The sequence below is a fragment of the Fusarium falciforme genome, chromosome 8 (genome assembly GCF_026873545.1).
Source record: "Fusarium falciforme chromosome 8, complete sequence".
NCBI lineage: Eukaryota > Fungi > Ascomycota > Sordariomycetes > Hypocreales > Nectriaceae > Fusarium > Fusarium falciforme.
The window spans coordinates 643,771-659,775 of record NC_070551.1 but is presented as its reverse complement, the minus strand read 5'-3'; the positions used below and the strand labels follow the sequence as shown (position 1 = coordinate 659,775).

Below are 16,005 nucleotides of genomic sequence, written 5' to 3'. Positions count from 1 at the left end.
GCAAGTCACATTCTCACCAAGGCACATCACCTAGCCCACCACAACCGCCCTCACGAGCTTCACCTTTTGCCTGCACCTTGCGACTCCGCCTCTCCCCCGTGACAAGAGCCCCATTATTGAAAATAGAAAATGCGCGATGTCTCCTTGAAATGCTGATGGGCTCGAGTTATCGACCGTGGCTGACTTGTTGCTCTGTTAGTGCGTGAGCTAATATCTGAGACAGAACCTCATCGTGACTGTGGCACATGAACATCACCCACCACCATCTCCGCATCTGCCTAATATCGTCAACTCTGTTCGCGATCCGCGGCAAGGCAGGCTAATACCACCAAATATCACCCTATTCTACACTGCTATTATTGCCCATGCTGTTTACCAAAGAAACCATATGCCGCTTAATATCCCGACTCCCGTGCTCTCAGCAAGTCTTGAAAATGCCCGAAACGCAAATGCTGATGGACCCTATTGTTGCCTAAACTCCCAGGCAATGCCTAGCCTGTATCCCATTCCAAAAACCCCAGCCTCTCGTACACCGTTGCCTCTAATCCCATGTCCCAGTCCTCTCTCTACTGAAGGGAGAAGTTGTCAATGGTCGTACAATGGATAACGGAATCCACGTAGAGCCGGTTCTCGACCTTGCACGCCTGTCCTGGTCGCACAACAAACATGCCGTTAGGCCCCAGCTGGAATGTCTTCTCGCCCATCGTCACCCGGATCTTGCCCGCCGCCACTGAGCAGGTTCGTAGCTTATCGTCCTCCACACTCCAGTGGCTGGCGCTGCCGGGTTTGATGACAAGCACGTTGAAACTGACGTCCTCAGAAACGGTGATGGGTTGTCCGCTAGTCAGGTACGAGTTGGAGAACGCAACGTCTGCACATCATGTTAGCGCTTCGAGTAGGTAGAGCAAAGGCTGACTTACTCTCGGATGACTCGTCCTTCACTCTTCCCGGCGCAACCTCCCAGTCCTCCATCTCCAGTTCAACGCCCCCCATCTGTCCTGGGCCACCTACAACACCGGCCATAGGCTGCTCTCTCATCGTGAGTCCGGTTGAGGTAGCCTGAGACTGAACCCTCTTGGTTTGTCTCGGCTCCGGAGCCGTCTCGGTCACCATCCTAGATTGGCTGACTTTCTCAGGTTGATAGTCCTGGTCGACCTCCATGGCATCAGACCTGGTGGTAGCCTCTTCAGATCCTGACGAAGACCTCGACCCGCTTGATGCCCGTCCAGACCTGGACTCAGGTCCCCAGTCACAACAGTTCCGCTGGCGCTGAAGATGACACCAGTACCTGCATCCTACACAAGTTTCCGCACCGAAGAAGGCCTGTTTGGCAGACGCTGGCATGCCAGGCCACAGAGCGATGCAGGGGTGAGAAAGTCGTGCCGACGGTCGTGAACTAGATCGAGTATTGGCCGCGCATTCTTCTGGTCCCGTTACTTCCTTTCCTGTGAGGTAGGCCAAAGCACATGCGTAGTGGTTGATGTCGACATCACCCCCACGGTGATTCTGGATCCAGGTGTCAGGGAGGGTTCGTCTTCGTGGCAGGCTCAGCATCGCAGTGACATCCTCTCGCTGGTGATGCTTCTGGGCTGGACTCAGAAACTGGTGCAGATAGTCTTTAACGTCCCATGTGAGCACAGGCAGGGCTGCTTTTTGCTGAATAGCATCGCTCAGTCTGGTAGAAGGCTTCCTCTCAGGCGCTTCCGGAAGTCCAACACCTGAGGCCCGTTTCTGAGCCGCAGTGACATACGGCAGACCTGCATCCGTCGGTGGAGGAGCATCCGATGGGAGTGGGTGCTTCGAGATGACGATACCAGGAGAGCCACCGCCTCCGTGCTTGACATAGTTACTAACCTTGGTGAGCGTTCCATCACCATTGTCGTTGAAGGTTGTTGAGCAGTGGCTAGCTCCAAAGTGTCCGCCAAGACCCTTTAGCCCAGCAAAGAGGCGACGGCAGTCCCGCACAGGACAGACAAAAGGATACTCGTTGTTGTCGTACAACTTGTAGTTAGATGGAATCAGGGCACCGCGCCCAGAGACCATCGTACCATCAGGGCCTAGACGTGTCAGTTCATGCCTTGCCATGCTTCCAGGGAATCATACAGAGATAGTTGACGTAGGCCCGGTTTGGCTCAGCCATGGTAATCGCAACGATCCTATCTCCGGGAGCTGGCGCGGGTACTGGAGGGGGTTGCGTCAAGGTCTCTGCCCGGGGAACTGGAGAAGGACTGGAAGCTGCCTGGGCATCCATGATCTTCTTGAGTAGTTCTCCTCCGGTGGGAAAGTGTCTGGCCGGCGCCCTCGGCGGTCCAGCCGTCGCCGTCAAGGCCGGGGCGGGTTGCATGGCGCTCTTCTTGACGGACGCGCCGGTGAGCTCTGACATTTGCCTTGCCACCTCTGCTTCCGTAAAGCGACGGGCGTTGGCACGAGTCTGGCTGTCAACCATTTGAGCTCCTCCATCCGACGCGCTGCTAGGAGAAGGACGTCTGTCACCTATGGCCTGTTTCTTGACCGCAGGAGTGTCAGAGGCTGGTGAGTCCCTTTTACGTGGGGGAGGCCTGAGTGAGGGCACTGCAGGTGGCCCTGTAGAAGAAGGCCGAGAAGGCCCTGTAGATTGCATGGACTGTTCTATTGGTTTGTGTCAGCAAACATTCGACGGGTGTTTCATCCAGTCTCTGTGATCAGTCGTCAAGATAAAGTCCAAACCATCTCACCTTGAGCCTGAACATTATTCTGTTCCCATTGTCTCTGCAGAGCTTGAATCTTGGCATTGTTGGCCAATCCCCCAACCGCAGACATCTTTACCGCGGCGCCTTCCAGGATGTCGCTCACAATTCGCGGTGGTTCCGGGCCCTGGGCGTGGCTTTTCGGCACCGTGCCAGGCCGGCTGCCCATCATACCAGAGCTCCAAGGTGAGAAACTGGTGCGCTTCATCTTGTTGGCTGCGGGATCCTCTTGCGAGGCCATGTTGGGCTGGCCAGAGTTATCTTCCAGCATCGGCCCGGAGAGCCAAGTAGTTGAAGGGTTCAGATCTGAAGGGTATTAAGTGAGTGTTGGAGGTAAAGGTAGATGTGAGATGGGAGCAAGGTAGGTTGCATCAAGACTCGACGCCAAGCGCCTCAAAGGCTGTTGGTGCGTGCAAACGAACCGGTGTCTGCAATAGAAAGAAGTTATAAGCCTCCTCGATTAATCGCTTGCACGAGATTCCCCCAAGGAAGCTCTTGGTAGAGGCACAAGTTGTCGTTGAAGTTAAGTGAAAGCAAGTGGAAGGGACACGCCGACGCGATCAAGGTGTGGAAGGCTAGCGCGGTGGTGGTGGGAGGAGGGTAGGTAGCTCAGTGCTGGAATTAGGTGGGGAGTACTTGACCCCACGAGCTAGAACCCCCCGAGCCCCTAAATTCTCAGGGCCATAGCATTGATTTATAGCTGTATCATACCGATGGAAGTCCATCGCAACACGCCCAGATAGATAATGAAGACATTGGGCCCAAATGACCTTTCAATGCACATTCTCACCATTTCCACTTTATCACGTTATTTCATAAAAATCCAATAGCAAGAGAAAGATCCACGGTACTGATGAAGGAGTCCTAATACAGTACCTTCTGACCAAGCATTGGTTCAAATCCTTGTGCGCTATCTGTGTTGAATCAGCTCCCTATAAGTATTCGAGTACTTTGCTCCCCATCATCAATGACATGCAAACTGACATGAACTGCATATGCATCCATCATGATTGGATAGACACCTCGAGTGTCTTGTCTTATTGTACAGTAACTACACAAATCCTACATGCCCAGATAACTCTTTCATGCAGTATGGCACGCTCACTTCTTCTTCGAGGCCTTCTTGGCAGCCTTCTTAGCCGCCTTCTTGCTCATAGGCTTGGCCATCTTGACATCCCCACCGCTCTCGGCCCTCTTCGCAGCCGCCTTCCTCTGACCCTCGAGCTCCCTCTCACGCCTCCACCTCCTGTGTCGGAACCACTGCTTGCGCGTCCTGAACCGCTTCGTCTTGAGACCCGTCGTCTTGGCCAGCTGACCGATCGCCCAGTTGTCCTCGCGGTAGCTGTAGTCCTTGCGCAGCTTGAGCAGACGGTCCGGCTCGCCCGCCTCGATTCGGGTCACCTGGAAGGGGATGCCTGAGGGTGAGAGCTCGGGCTTGGCGGCTGCCTCCTTGATCGGGAACATGGTCATGTTGAGGCGTCTCTTGCGCTCGGCGTGCTGGGGGTACGGGAGAGTGTCGGACTTGTTGAACACCACGCCGATGTACTTGCGGTCGGGGTGTCGAGCGGGATCGCGGTAGTACTTGACGTAGCCGGTCGCCATGGCGTGGATAGTGTGGTCTCGGCCCATGATGCAGTTCTCACCGGGCCACCAATGCGTACCGCGCTGCTTGTAGAGGATGTTGCCGGGGATCACGAACTGATCTGCCAAACCGTCAGAACCTCAATTGACCCAACACAACCTCTAAAATCCCCAGCCAAACATACCTCCTGTCCTCTTGGCACCCAGCTTCTTAGGAATTCCTCTCTTGCTCTTCTTCCTATACGCTCCCTGCGTCTTGACCGAGGCATTCCTTCGACCCTCGACGAGGGCATTCGCCAATTGGGCGCCCAATGGTACGATGGGCGTAAACGCCGGACGGGCAAGGCCGGCCACAGCAGCCAACACCGGCCGCTGTATCGTGAGGAACCGCATGGCCGTTCGTCGGAGGTGGGCTGAGGTGGGTTGAGCTTGCGGTGATGGTTCCCGCAAGAGTGCAATTCTGGATGGATGGAGTTTTCGCGATTAGTCATCCGCGGGACCTTGGAACTGGGCTTATCGATAAGAGGTTCCATGGGGAGCAATGTGGACAGCATCACACACTCGACACGACGCTCTTTACCTGCTTTGTTGGCTATTTTCACGGCTTCTTTATACGATTTTTCCTGAATTGAGGGCTAAAAACTATATACGCGCCATTCGCGCACTTAAACGCCAAAATGCGCTACCTCATCGCCATCCTCTCCCTCCTGAGCCTTGCTAACGCCCAGTTTGGCGGCTTCTTTGACCAAATGTTTGGTCAACAGGGCGGCCACGAGCAGCACCACGGCCAGCCTCAGAACAACCCCAGCGACGCTTCTCACTACCGCAACCAGTACGATAACTGTGTGTACCCCCTATTCAGTCCTATTTTTCACAAGATATTCATCTTCATGCGCCGTTCCATGCCTATCATGGCATCTCTGTCTATTACAGGGCTAACAGTCCAACAGCCGTCTGCGACAAGTACCTCTGCCCCGATACCCTCGCCTGCGTCCACTTCCCCCACCACTGCCCCTGCGCCTGGGATGCGCAACAGGAAAAGTTCGAGTTGGCTGAGGGCCAGCGCATCTGCGTCTCTCGTGGCGGGTTCCGCGAGGGCGAGACGGCGCGCAAGCTTGAGCTGGCCCGAAAGGGTCTGCTGTGATGTGCATCATGTCCAGATTCATATGATGTCGACAGCAGAGTATGGATTACTTCGAAAGCGTGAATCCATCGAAATGGTACAAAAGAGCGGGCATGAATAACGATCGAGTTCTGGCGCATATGACTGGGAATGCGCCAACTATTCGTCATTTAGACTGAAAGGTATAAATCAATTCTAATGGAAATGCTAGATATCCCTCATCTGCTGTGCAAGCTAAACCGGGTCCATGATATGCCCTTGTTCTTCCTCCTTCTCCGTCTCTGGTGACGATACTCATCCACCAAAATCCTCAAAGCGAGTGAGTAGTCTGATAAACCCACTGTCCCCCCACGTTGCCCCCTCTTGTGCCAACGCCCTGTGATGATTTCCGCAAAACTCCGGTTCAAAGACAACCCTCCAGCCAAATCACATCCCTTGTCGTGTCCTCTCCTCCCAGCGAGCAGCCGTCTACGCAGAGCCGTTGGGCATGCGCGGCAGCGGTGGCACAGGCGGCACGGCACCGCCGTTATCTTGTTCATCTTCCTCGTCCTCGTCGTCGGGGATCGTCTCGGGGTGGCCCAGAAGCTGGGCCACATTCTTCATTTCGTAGTGTCTCTTGCGGAGCTGCTCAAACTTTCGGTGCTTTTCACGCTCCTCGGCAGACATACCCGCAAGCTCCTCTTCGGCGTTGTGGCCGACGCTGCTCTCGTCGTCGACGTGGACGCTCTTTTCGCTGCGGGGCGACGGCGCGCCCGCTTCCGAGATCGCCTCTTCCGGTTCGCCCAGAGAAAGGCCCGGAATGTCATCTTCACGGCCCGGACGTGAATTCTGAAGACGAGCACCAGCGTTCGCCAGAGGATCCTCCTCGTCGTCAGACGGGTCTTCGGACGGGTCGTAGTGTTTGGCATAGGGAGTCTTGGGCTCGGTGATCTTCATGGTAGAGGAGCGCTCTTGCTCGGTGAGGTAGAGGTTGGCCTCGTCCCACTTGAGGCGTTGAGAGGACTCAAGCGGATCGTCGATGGAGCTGAAGCCGGACTGGCGGCGAGACCCGGAGGGGTGGGCGCCCGAAGACGAACGACGGTGGCCGGCGTTGATCTGGGTGTTTGCGATGGTGAGCTCCTTGTCGGTCAAAGAGCGTTCCTGGTTTGGCGAGGTGGGGGGAGACTTTTGGTACGAGTTCTTGAGGATACCTACGAGACGTTGTTAGTACATGGCGCCATGGTGTCAACGGGAATAAGCTCACCTCGAGGTCGCTGTGCGGGGTGATCGGGAGGCGAGTGCACCGGCGGAGATTCCACAACTGAAGCCATTTTGGTATCTGGTCGAGCGGACGAGGCTAGGTCGTGGAGGGTTTATCGGTGAGCTCGGGCTTCAAGAGGCGGCGGTCGTGTGTGCAGTTGGTGCGGGTGCAAGGCGAAAGTGAAGGATGGCAGCAGGTCGGTTCAAGAGTCAATAGGGGAGCAGCAGAGAGACCCTGTGGGTGTATCTTGTGTGCTTTGTTGCGCTTGTGATGTAGTCCTGAGGTCAAATGCGAGATGCAGAAAAAAGGCAGCGTGTTCAGGTTGAATCCTCGTGAGCAGGCCACGGAGGGAGGCGGGCAGCGGGGAGGATAAGGTCGTCCAGTGGAAGGCCCAATGACGCACTGGCCTGAGCTTGGAGGGGTTCCAGTTTCCGGTGAAAGGTACGTACCAGTCTTCAACGTTCGCTGCAGTTGGGTCGGCCCGCCAGAGTGGAAGCTCAAAGAGACTTGGACAAGAGGTAGACAGCAGACAAAGGGGACTCATGTGAGATAGAATATTACACTGGAATTCAGGCGGCTGATACTGCGGCAAAAGTACCTCGCGTCTTGTCAAACCCACTGTCTGCAGGTACCTCTCAGCGAGCAATAAGCAGGTCGTTGCGGCGTCCTCCGCTCCAGCCACTCCATCCATCCAACTGTGTGGCTTGACCGTCACCCTCAGTGACATGTGTTGTCGGAGACCATCGTGAGCCTGGAAGGATCTATACCCAAACCGTCACACCACCTACACCCTCTTGTCCAGCCTGGCCTTGGATCGCGGGCCTCGAAAGACGTCATCTGTTGGAAGCGACATCCCCAGAGCGGAAAGGGCATCTGAGGTCGTCACACGGCAGATGGGTTGTGTAAGGCGTTTGGCTAGATGCAGTGTAACGCTGAACAAACAAGTCGTCATTGATGAGAGTATAGGAATCGAGGCATGTCCAACGCCAGAGAATGCATTGTCAATTGACAAAGGGGCAATATCGCCTGGGTAATCTCACCACGAACGAAAATCGCTCACGCACACCAAATGCTTCATCATCAGCCGACATATGCATCTTAGCAGCCACTTCAGAGATTACCGGAACAAGGGCCGATACGCATCTGCAGAATGCACTCCATATGCACGAACTCGTCTGTGTCCATGCCAGCACATCCATGAGGCCCTTGACTCTATACGTTTGTATGTCTAACAGTGTGGCCGAGGCGATTGAACATCAAATCATAGCCGCTCCGCGCTTCAATTAATACCCAACTCGTAAAGATTTTCCGCAGATGCCTTAATTCGTTTCAGATGTCTCGGGAAGCACCTCCAACACTGCCATCAGAATCGCATATCCCGTTCGATAGCAGACACTCGACTCCTTCTCAACACTCCAGATCTCGAAGCAACTCCTCAGCGTGTCGAGAATGATCTGCCGAGGTGGGATCTGCGAGTCCATGACTGGCGCCGCAGCCAGGGGCGCATCTTTTCTCAGCACGTGGAGGCACGCCGTCAGTGAGGCAGAGAAGAAGTCGAGCACAAAGGCTCTCCCTACCAGATCAAGGCGCAGGCTCTTGTCGCTGCACCACATCTCCCGATAGTGGACTAGTAGGGCGAGAGAGCACTCGAGAGATCCCCAGTATGACTCTGGAAACATACTAGGACCTTCTGGGTGCATGGCAAATGGTCGATGTAAAACCATGATGCATCGCCGTAGAAAGATATCCACCGTGATGCGTTGGAGCTGACTATTGCAGACTCGCTTGGCATATGCCATGAGTTCCCTAATTTGCACCTTGTACCGCAGCACCTCTGGGTAAGAGACCTGACTGTCTTTGGAGTTGACGTGCGCCAAAATCTCCAGCACAAGGGGAAGAGCTCGGTAGAGAACCATGTGGAGATTATCGGGTTGGTCCCAATTAGGCGTGTTCCTGATACTGCACAGATCTTCTGGCCTTGTTACAGGCGGCATGCCGTTGCACATGGAGACTTTAATGTCGAGGTAGAGGATGGTCAACCACAGTTTCCGCCTCGCGTCTCGTTCGCTGACATCAAGCGCCTCGCCGTCTTCGGCGCCTGTTTCCTGCGGTAGTCCGTAGATGAAGGCTGTTCTCACCACCATGCCAAGCAGAGTCCAGCAGGAGTCGATGGCCCAACACGTGGGGTTGCATATGTGTTTTGCAACCACCATCAAAGTCAGGCTTTGTAGCGATAAGAATGTCGGTCGGAACATGACGGGAGTTTGTACCAGACAGGCCTCAGCAGCCATCATAAGTTCTGTCGCTTGATGGGGCTCTTCGACGGATGAGAAACACCCCAAGCCGAGCACCATAAGGAACAGCGACATCCAGTCCAGACTAGCAGAATAAGGATCTTGCCAGTACTGCTCCACTTCTCGACTGAACAACTCGACGTCAAGTACTGGATTTACTGTTTCCAGCAGGTTGAGATATCTGTCGATATAAGACTGGCATCTGGGTTTCTCTCCCTCAACAAGCTTTACGACAGCTTCGCGGGTAAAATACTTGGCTGCACCAGGTGTACCAAAGGGAAAGTTGCCCGGTAATGAAAAATTGGCCAGACAAGCGTTGGTACCAACATCCTCAAGAGCCAATGCGAGTGGTGTTGAGTCCATGCTTGTCAGTTTGCCGATCTACACCATCCATGTAAGTGCATGTCATATCATGAGTGCAGCAAGCATACCTTGGTCATTAGATCCCTCCAATGACTAGATCCCCGAACCTTGTGCTGAATCTGCCACGCCGCCTGAGGCCCCTTACTCTCGTCGCCCTTTACCGGGGCTGTTGGACAGGGAAACTTGCCCCCATTTGGCCCCTTGTTGAAGCTGTAATAGCAGTCACGGCCATTACCGCTCGACTTGCACCGTCCACATGGAAGTTCCTTGTCGCATTTAACCTTGAGCCGGTGACACCTCAAACAGCTGAGACAGTTGCGCTTGCGTTTTCGAACAACGCGCTGGGCGGAGGGCATGCTTGATTCTCCGGGCTCCGGGCCATCGGGTTCCGTGACCGGGTCCGCCCCGGCCTCACCGGAGCCGAAAGCCTGGGTGGAAGACGCCGGGCTATCGGTCGATGTGGTTGGAGGGGTAGGATTTCCAGCAGAAAGACTCTGTTGCGAGTCCTGAGCGGGAGATGTTGAAGAAATAGCTGGACCCGAGGTGGGCGTTGTGGTAGACATGAAGGCTGGAGTAGGAGACGCCGAGTACGGGATATCAATGATGGGGACGGTGATGGTGGAGACACCAGGAGATGTAGAAGCCACAGAAGCAGCGGCAGTATCAAAGCTGCATCGTACACCGGCCTGTAGACAGCGAGAACACGAGGGCTTGACGAGATCACAGCGGCGCTTAAAGTGCCGGCAGCGATCGCACGTCTTGACCTCGCGCTGCTGCGGCATGTCTGCTTTGAGTAAAGGCGGCCCGCTGCGGGAAGCGAGCCAGCCAGGGGGGTTGGGGCGGGAAGAGGCGTAAGGCTGAGTCTGACAAGCGAAGGAGGGATAAGCAGGATTCTTTTTGTCTGACAAATGGAGATCTGGGCTGGGTCAGAGTGAGAAACAGACACAGGGGTTGAGATTTGTTCGGCTCCTTTTGCTCGGGTCTTGCTGAGGGTTTGGATAATAAAGGAAACAAGACTGCCAACAAGGAGGTGAAGGCAAGGGGGGGTTATCCAGGGGTTGAGATCCTCCAGGAGACTCGAGGCGGTTTAACCGGAGGGGGAAGCTGGTAGAGAGCAAACGAGCTGCGCAGCTAGTTCCATGGGCATCCGAGATCAAGGACGAACAGGTTTGAATGAGGGTTAGAGAAGGGGATATCCGTTGTTTCGAGATGTTGGCTGACAAAACACTCGGGCCCTTGTGGTTCGTTGCAATTTGAGAGCAGGGATCTGTGGGAGACCCTGCTTGTAAGAGTTGAAGCCTTGGCCTCTGACAGCCGTTTAAGCCGAGGCACAAGGAGTCTTTTGCTTTTGGGAGAGGCCAGGATCCGCCAAGACCTAGTGGCGACAGGCGATAGACGAAATAGACTGATTTTGACGTTGTAGAGTTTCCCGGACGTGAGGCGGATTCAACGTTGAAATGGATCGGCGCGGGCGAGATCTGCACAAAGTGGAGGGGGGAGGGGGGAACGATATGCGAGATGGATATCTTTGAAGGAAGAGATGAACTATCGAGATTCAAAGATGGGAAATATGGTAGAGTTTAAAAAAAAAGTCTCCGGCTGCTACGTTCTATATTAACTAGGTATGCACCCAAGAGCTACAGCCATCTTTTGTTGTCCCCACTGGTTTGCAGCAAAAGACGATGCAACAACAACTTGACAAAGAAGTCGGGTCACAGATCGCCAATCTGCAGAACCACGGCACGCTCGGGACCATGAGCTTTGCTCAGACCGCTCTAGCGCCCTGCTTCTATTTTAGTGGCGGTTGAGTTGGATTCTACCCGCCAAGCCTGGGCCCTTTTGGGCGCAGCGAGGCTTGGGGTTCTTTTCTTCTTTAGTTACTAGGTTGGTCTCTGAATAGGTAGGCAGAGTGGCCCTCCATATGCACTGATGATATGATGTTTGAGGACTAGCCAGCATTACAGGAAAAGAGCCGAAACCTTAAGCCTCGAAGGGGTTACATCCGCGCGGGTAAAACATGGCAGTGTTGCTTTTCCATGGGATTGCTAAGCGTATGAGCGTATTTCTCGCATTCCAGGCAGGGATGTGTTACCCACAGCCCAACTGCATAACAGTAGTCAACAACAGCTCGTGATAGTGAGACAGCAAACAAACCCAGCAAGGCTGAGTCTGCGTCTGTTCAACGGCAAATGCCGTCGGAGTGTCAAACCCTGGATTCCGGTGCCTGGGCATTTGGCAATCCTGTCAAGGACAGGGGGTTCGGGGGGTATGTACTAGACCGTAACAGGTTTACACTTGACAATCATTTGCCGCGCTAGAGGGTTCCAGCCAGAAGAAGCTTTTCTGTCAGGGAAGGCAAGCTTTCTATCCACGCGGAGGAACAAGCCCGAGCGAGGCTCAATATCAGTCCTTCTTTAGCTTGGTCGACGGATTCTGACGGTGAGAGGCAGCTCCTCGGGCTTATTCAAGGTCTAGATCGAGAGTCCTGGATTACGTCAAAGGAATAGTGCCCACGCTGATCAGTCCCCGCTTGATCGACGGTTTTCAACGGTTTCTTCACTAGTCAAAGACATGCACTGATGAACAACACAACATGCGCACCAATCCAATACTACACCATCACATGGAAATGCTGTTTACAAATCATGTCAAGTCTGGCCAAATAAGGTGAAAAGGTATAAAGTCTATCTATCTGTGACATACGTCTTACATACAGATGTGTAGACCAGACCTCTTTCTATCTACGGCTAGTCCTATACGACAACTTACCTGAGGTCCAAACACTAGTATCCCTTTTCGTGTCCTAGACCGCGGCGACACTCTACCCTCCAAGGGAGTGCCCCTTGGTCATAGTCAGTTCTTCGAGTCGCCTGCTCACCATCAGGCTCCCAGTGGATTTTTTTTAAGCTGCAGTCTTCTCCCGGTTTCCAGCTCCGGCTTCCTCGTCCTGGCTTCCACCAGCCATGTTGTAGAACTTGCCAAACACACGTGTCTCCAAGTCCTCGACACCACCAGTCGACTTGCGAGCCTGGCGGCGGAAGTAGATACGCTTGGCCCACTTCCAAGACTCAATGCCCAGGAAGAAGAGGATGGCCTCGATGAAGACGATGCCCCACTCCCAAGAGATGGGAGCGTGCTTAAAGACGACAGTGTTGAGTCCAGGGATATAGATGATGGGGAACATAGTGACAAAGCCGGCGACGATGGCCCAGAAGAGGAAGGGGTTGCGCCAAACATCGTGCATCCACTGAGTAAAGTACTTCTTGCTCTTGGGCTTCATTCGGAAGAAGGACCGGCGCATATTGACCATCTCCCAGGCCAGGAAGAGGGCGAACCAGGTGAGGCATGCAAAGGTGGTGGAACGAGCACGGAAGATGACCCTGCAGTCCTCGCTGTACTTGTTGTTGCAGTTCTCTCCAATGTCGGCAGCACCATTACCAAATCCGTAAAGGACAAGGACAAACGAAGCCAAGCAGAGCGCAGACATCCAGAGGCCATAGACCACCATGTCAATCAGCAGCTCAGGGGTGAAAACACCTTGCTTTAACTAGAGGAACCATTAGCTATGCTCTGAGAAAAGCGAGGACAAATACTTACGTTCTGAGGAGGGCGCTGCATGATATCGGGGGCCGCAATCTCGAATCCGAGACCCATGTCAGGCATACCAGAGGTAATCATGATGATCCAGAGAATCTCAACAGGGGCCAGAGGGAACACAGACAGTCCGTTCTTATCCTTAAAAGCCAAACCAATCAGAAGGGTGCAAGCCTGAGCAATGTTCTCAGCCAGGACGTGGAGGATGAACTTCTGGATATTATCAAACATGCGACGGCCTTCCTCAACAGCGTTAAGGATAGAAGCAAAGTTATCATCGGTCAGGACAATATCAGACGCTTCCTTAGCGACATCAGATCCAGCCAATCCCATAGCAATACCAACGTCGGAACGCTTCAGACTAGGAGAGTCATTGACACCATCACCGGTCATAGCAACAAAGGCCTTGCGACGGTGAAGAGCCTCAATCATGCGAACCTTGGTCTGGGGAGCACAGCGAGCAACCACGAGCGGCAGAAGGGGAAGCTGATCAATCTCCTCATCCGACAGCTTATCAAATTCGGAAGCAGCCATAACCATAGACCGGGCCACATCTTCAGGGATCTCGGCCATTCGGGTGGGCAGGATACCAACTTCCAGGGCAATGGCTCGGGCAGTAGCAGGGTGGTCACCAGTAAGCATGTGAACGCTAACACCGGCTTCATGACACTTGGCGACAGAGGGGGCGGATTCAGGGCGAGGAGGATCATAGAGACCGATCAGTCCACGGAAAATCAGGTCGCTCTCGAACTTGGCGCGGTCAAGCTCAGCCTCATTGTCGATGACATGCTCGATATCAGTTCGGCTGGCCAGGGCAAGCACTCGAAGACCAAGTCGGGCAAGAGACTCCATGTTGCTGATGATGTCATCCTTGATGGCATCGGTGAGGGGCCTGGTCTCGTTTCCGATAGCATAGACAGGGCACGAGGTCAAGACACGCTCGACAGCACCCTTGGTGAAGACCCATTGCTTCTGAGTTTCGTTGTCGTTGAAAATGACAGACATCTTCTTCACGTCCGAGTCGAAGGGGAACTCAGCAACCTCGTGCCAGCGGGCCTTCTCTCCACTAGACAGGCGGGCGCGGTTCCAGTTGAAACGAGAAGCAAAGACTTGGATAGCGCACTCAGTGGGGTCACCTCGAGCGTGCCATTCGCCGTCGACCTGGTGGACTGTTGCAAGGTTGGCCAGGGAGGCAACGTTGAGGTACTCCTGGAGACCAGCATCCTGGGAGACAAGGGCCTGGGGATCAATTGGTGTTCCCTCAGCATCCTCGCTCTGGAAGTTGATGTCCTTGGGCTCAGCCTCAACCAGCCCAAGCTGTCCCTGAGTAGGGTTGAAGGGTTCGTTGGTAGCTCCAACGGAGTAAGTACCACGACCAGGGATCCAAGCCTTCTTGACGATCATGGTGCCCTGAGTCAGGGTGCCAGTCTTATCAGAGCAAATATCTAAAGGTCGGTCAGCGATAGTCTGCATATCAGGGGTGGGTCCACATACTGGTAACAGCACCAAGGGCCTCAAGAGACTTAAGGTTACGAACAATGACATGCCTCTGAACCATTCGCTTGGTTCCGGCAGCCATTGTGATAGTAAGAACGACAATGAGAGAAGCCGGGATCATAGAAAGACCAGTGGCAACAGCGTAGATGATGACCTCCTTCTTGGTGTTGAACTCGTTGGCTCCCAAGACGATGATGGCACAAACAATGGCAGTTCCAAGGAGAAGGATAGCCAGCTTGGAGAGCTTGCGCTGAAGAGGAGTACCAACGTTGACGCCCAGGAAGCGTCCAGTAGCATCGGAGAAGGTGAGAGTCCAAGCCTGCATCCAGCGACCAAAGTTGGTGTTGCCATCAGCATCACGCTTGGGCTGTCGACGCTTGGAAGTCTTGCCACGGAGAGCAGCAGCGATTTGACCAATCTCAGTGTACATTCCAGTGGCAAAGACAACACCGCGAGCACGACCCTTGGTGACAGTTGAGGAGCTGTAGGCAACGTTGAGGCGATCACCAGGGCCAGTGTCGTCAGGGAAGGTGGTGTTGACCTCCTTGCGAACAGGCAGGGACTCTCCCGTGAGAAGTGCTTCGTTGGTCTCAAAGTTGATGGCCTCAACGAGACGAATGTCTGCAGGAATGGTGTCTCCGGTCTTGAGCTCAACCAAGTCTCCAGGTACAATCTCAGCAGTCACGACAACCTCATTGTTACCGTTTCGGACAGCATGGGCAGTGGGAGAGCTGAGAGAGCGCAGAGAGTCCATAGTCTTCGCAGCCTGGAACTCTTGGAGGAAGCCCACTACGATGTTGAGGATGATGACAGCGGCGACGACACCACCCTCGATCCATGACTGGATGCCAAGTGAGGCAGCCATGGCGAGGATGAGAACCTATCCCCCAAACGGCAAATGAGCGACTCTACCATTTTCTCAAAAGCAATCCCAACCATCCTGGGGGGGAATCCAGGTCTGGGGGGATGCATGTTAATGGGGCAGCTCACTAGAGTCAAGGCATTGGCGATCTGCCCGATAAAGATCTTGAAGGGTTGGACGCCCTTGTCGGCGCCGAACTCGTTTCGTCCGTATTGTTCGAGACGGCCCTTGGCCTCGTCAGAGGTCAAACCATCTTCGAGGTTGGCATTAAGCTGCTCGGCCACTTGCTCGTAGGTGAGGGCGTGGGCGGGAGCTGTCATGGGCGTGTTGGCCTGGCCCGAGACATGGGCGGCCTCTTCGATCAGTTTCTGGCTCATGATGAGAGATCCAAGTGCGATCGAGAGTGGTTGAGGAAGAAAGGAGTCTCGAGACTAGGCAGCGGAAGGGAGATGATGGCTTTTATAGTTGGCCTCGAAGCCATGGATCTACTAGGTATCTCTCTATCTCAGCCGGTCAACACCGGCAAATGACGCCGGTGGAACTCGGGAGCTGAAGAAGCCAATGGCAGGTGGCAATCCGACTCAAGAGCAGGAAAAGAAGGAAGGAGCCATGATGCAAATCTTACAGACGCCAAGATGCCCAGACCGACCAACAGTGAAAGGTGCAGGCGGAGTGGAGGAAGATGTTACACTAGCCGTGTATGTTTGCCAGGAGAGGAATCTATA

General features: G+C 54.2%; 6 protein-coding genes across 6 annotated transcripts; 1 reads left to right on the top strand and 5 right to left on the bottom strand.

The window, feature by feature from the left end:
- Positions 1 to 566: 566 nt before the first annotated feature.
- On the bottom strand, positions 567 to 2,997 carry NCS54_01004100 (C2H2-type domain-containing protein; the record flags this gene model as incomplete). The annotated part of the gene is made up of 4 exons (XM_053155363.1): positions 567 to 871; positions 921 to 2,057; positions 2,104 to 2,628; positions 2,715 to 2,997. The coding sequence occupies 4 exons, from the start codon at positions 2,995 to 2,997 to the stop codon at positions 567 to 569; spliced, it is 2,250 nt and encodes a 749-aa protein (XP_053011338.1).
- An 830-nt stretch (positions 2,998 to 3,827) lies between these two features.
- Positions 3,828 to 4,754, bottom strand: NCS54_01004000 (Hypothetical protein; the record flags this gene model as incomplete). Its single annotated transcript, XM_053155362.1, has 2 exons — positions 4,493 to 4,754; positions 3,828 to 4,429 (listed from the first exon to the last, which is right to left on the bottom strand). Exons 1-2 carry the CDS (start codon positions 4,698 to 4,700, stop codon positions 3,828 to 3,830), a joined length of 810 nt encoding a protein of 269 aa, XP_053011337.1. The 5' UTR covers positions 4,701 to 4,754.
- A 230-nt stretch (positions 4,755 to 4,984) lies between these two features.
- NCS54_01003900 (Long chronological lifespan protein 2) lies at positions 4,985 to 5,451 on the top strand (the record flags this gene model as incomplete). The annotated part of the gene is made up of 2 exons (XM_053155361.1): positions 4,985 to 5,150; positions 5,258 to 5,451. 2 exons carry the CDS (start codon positions 4,985 to 4,987, stop codon positions 5,449 to 5,451), a joined length of 360 nt encoding a protein of 119 aa, XP_053011336.1.
- Positions 5,452 to 5,898: 447 nt separating this feature from the next.
- NCS54_01003800 (Hypothetical protein) lies at positions 5,899 to 6,740 on the bottom strand (the record flags this gene model as incomplete). Its single annotated transcript, XM_053155360.1, has 2 exons — positions 5,899 to 6,620; positions 6,674 to 6,740. 2 exons carry the CDS (start codon positions 6,738 to 6,740, stop codon positions 5,899 to 5,901), a joined length of 789 nt encoding a protein of 262 aa, XP_053011335.1.
- A 1,249-nt stretch (positions 6,741 to 7,989) lies between these two features.
- NCS54_01003700 (Hypothetical protein) lies at positions 7,990 to 10,109 on the bottom strand (the record flags this gene model as incomplete). The annotated part of the gene is made up of 2 exons (XM_053155359.1): positions 7,990 to 9,345; positions 9,396 to 10,109. The coding sequence occupies 2 exons, from the start codon at positions 10,107 to 10,109 to the stop codon at positions 7,990 to 7,992; spliced, it is 2,070 nt and encodes a 689-aa protein (XP_053011334.1).
- Positions 10,110 to 12,229: 2,120 nt separating this feature from the next.
- Positions 12,230 to 15,657, bottom strand: NCS54_01003600 (Cation-ATPase-N domain-containing protein; the record flags this gene model as incomplete). The annotated part of the gene is made up of 4 exons (XM_053155358.1): positions 12,230 to 12,874; positions 12,925 to 14,366; positions 14,416 to 15,298; positions 15,409 to 15,657. 4 exons carry the CDS (start codon positions 15,655 to 15,657, stop codon positions 12,230 to 12,232), a joined length of 3,219 nt encoding a protein of 1,072 aa, XP_053011333.1.
- Between the last annotated feature and the right edge of the window lie 348 nt (positions 15,658 to 16,005).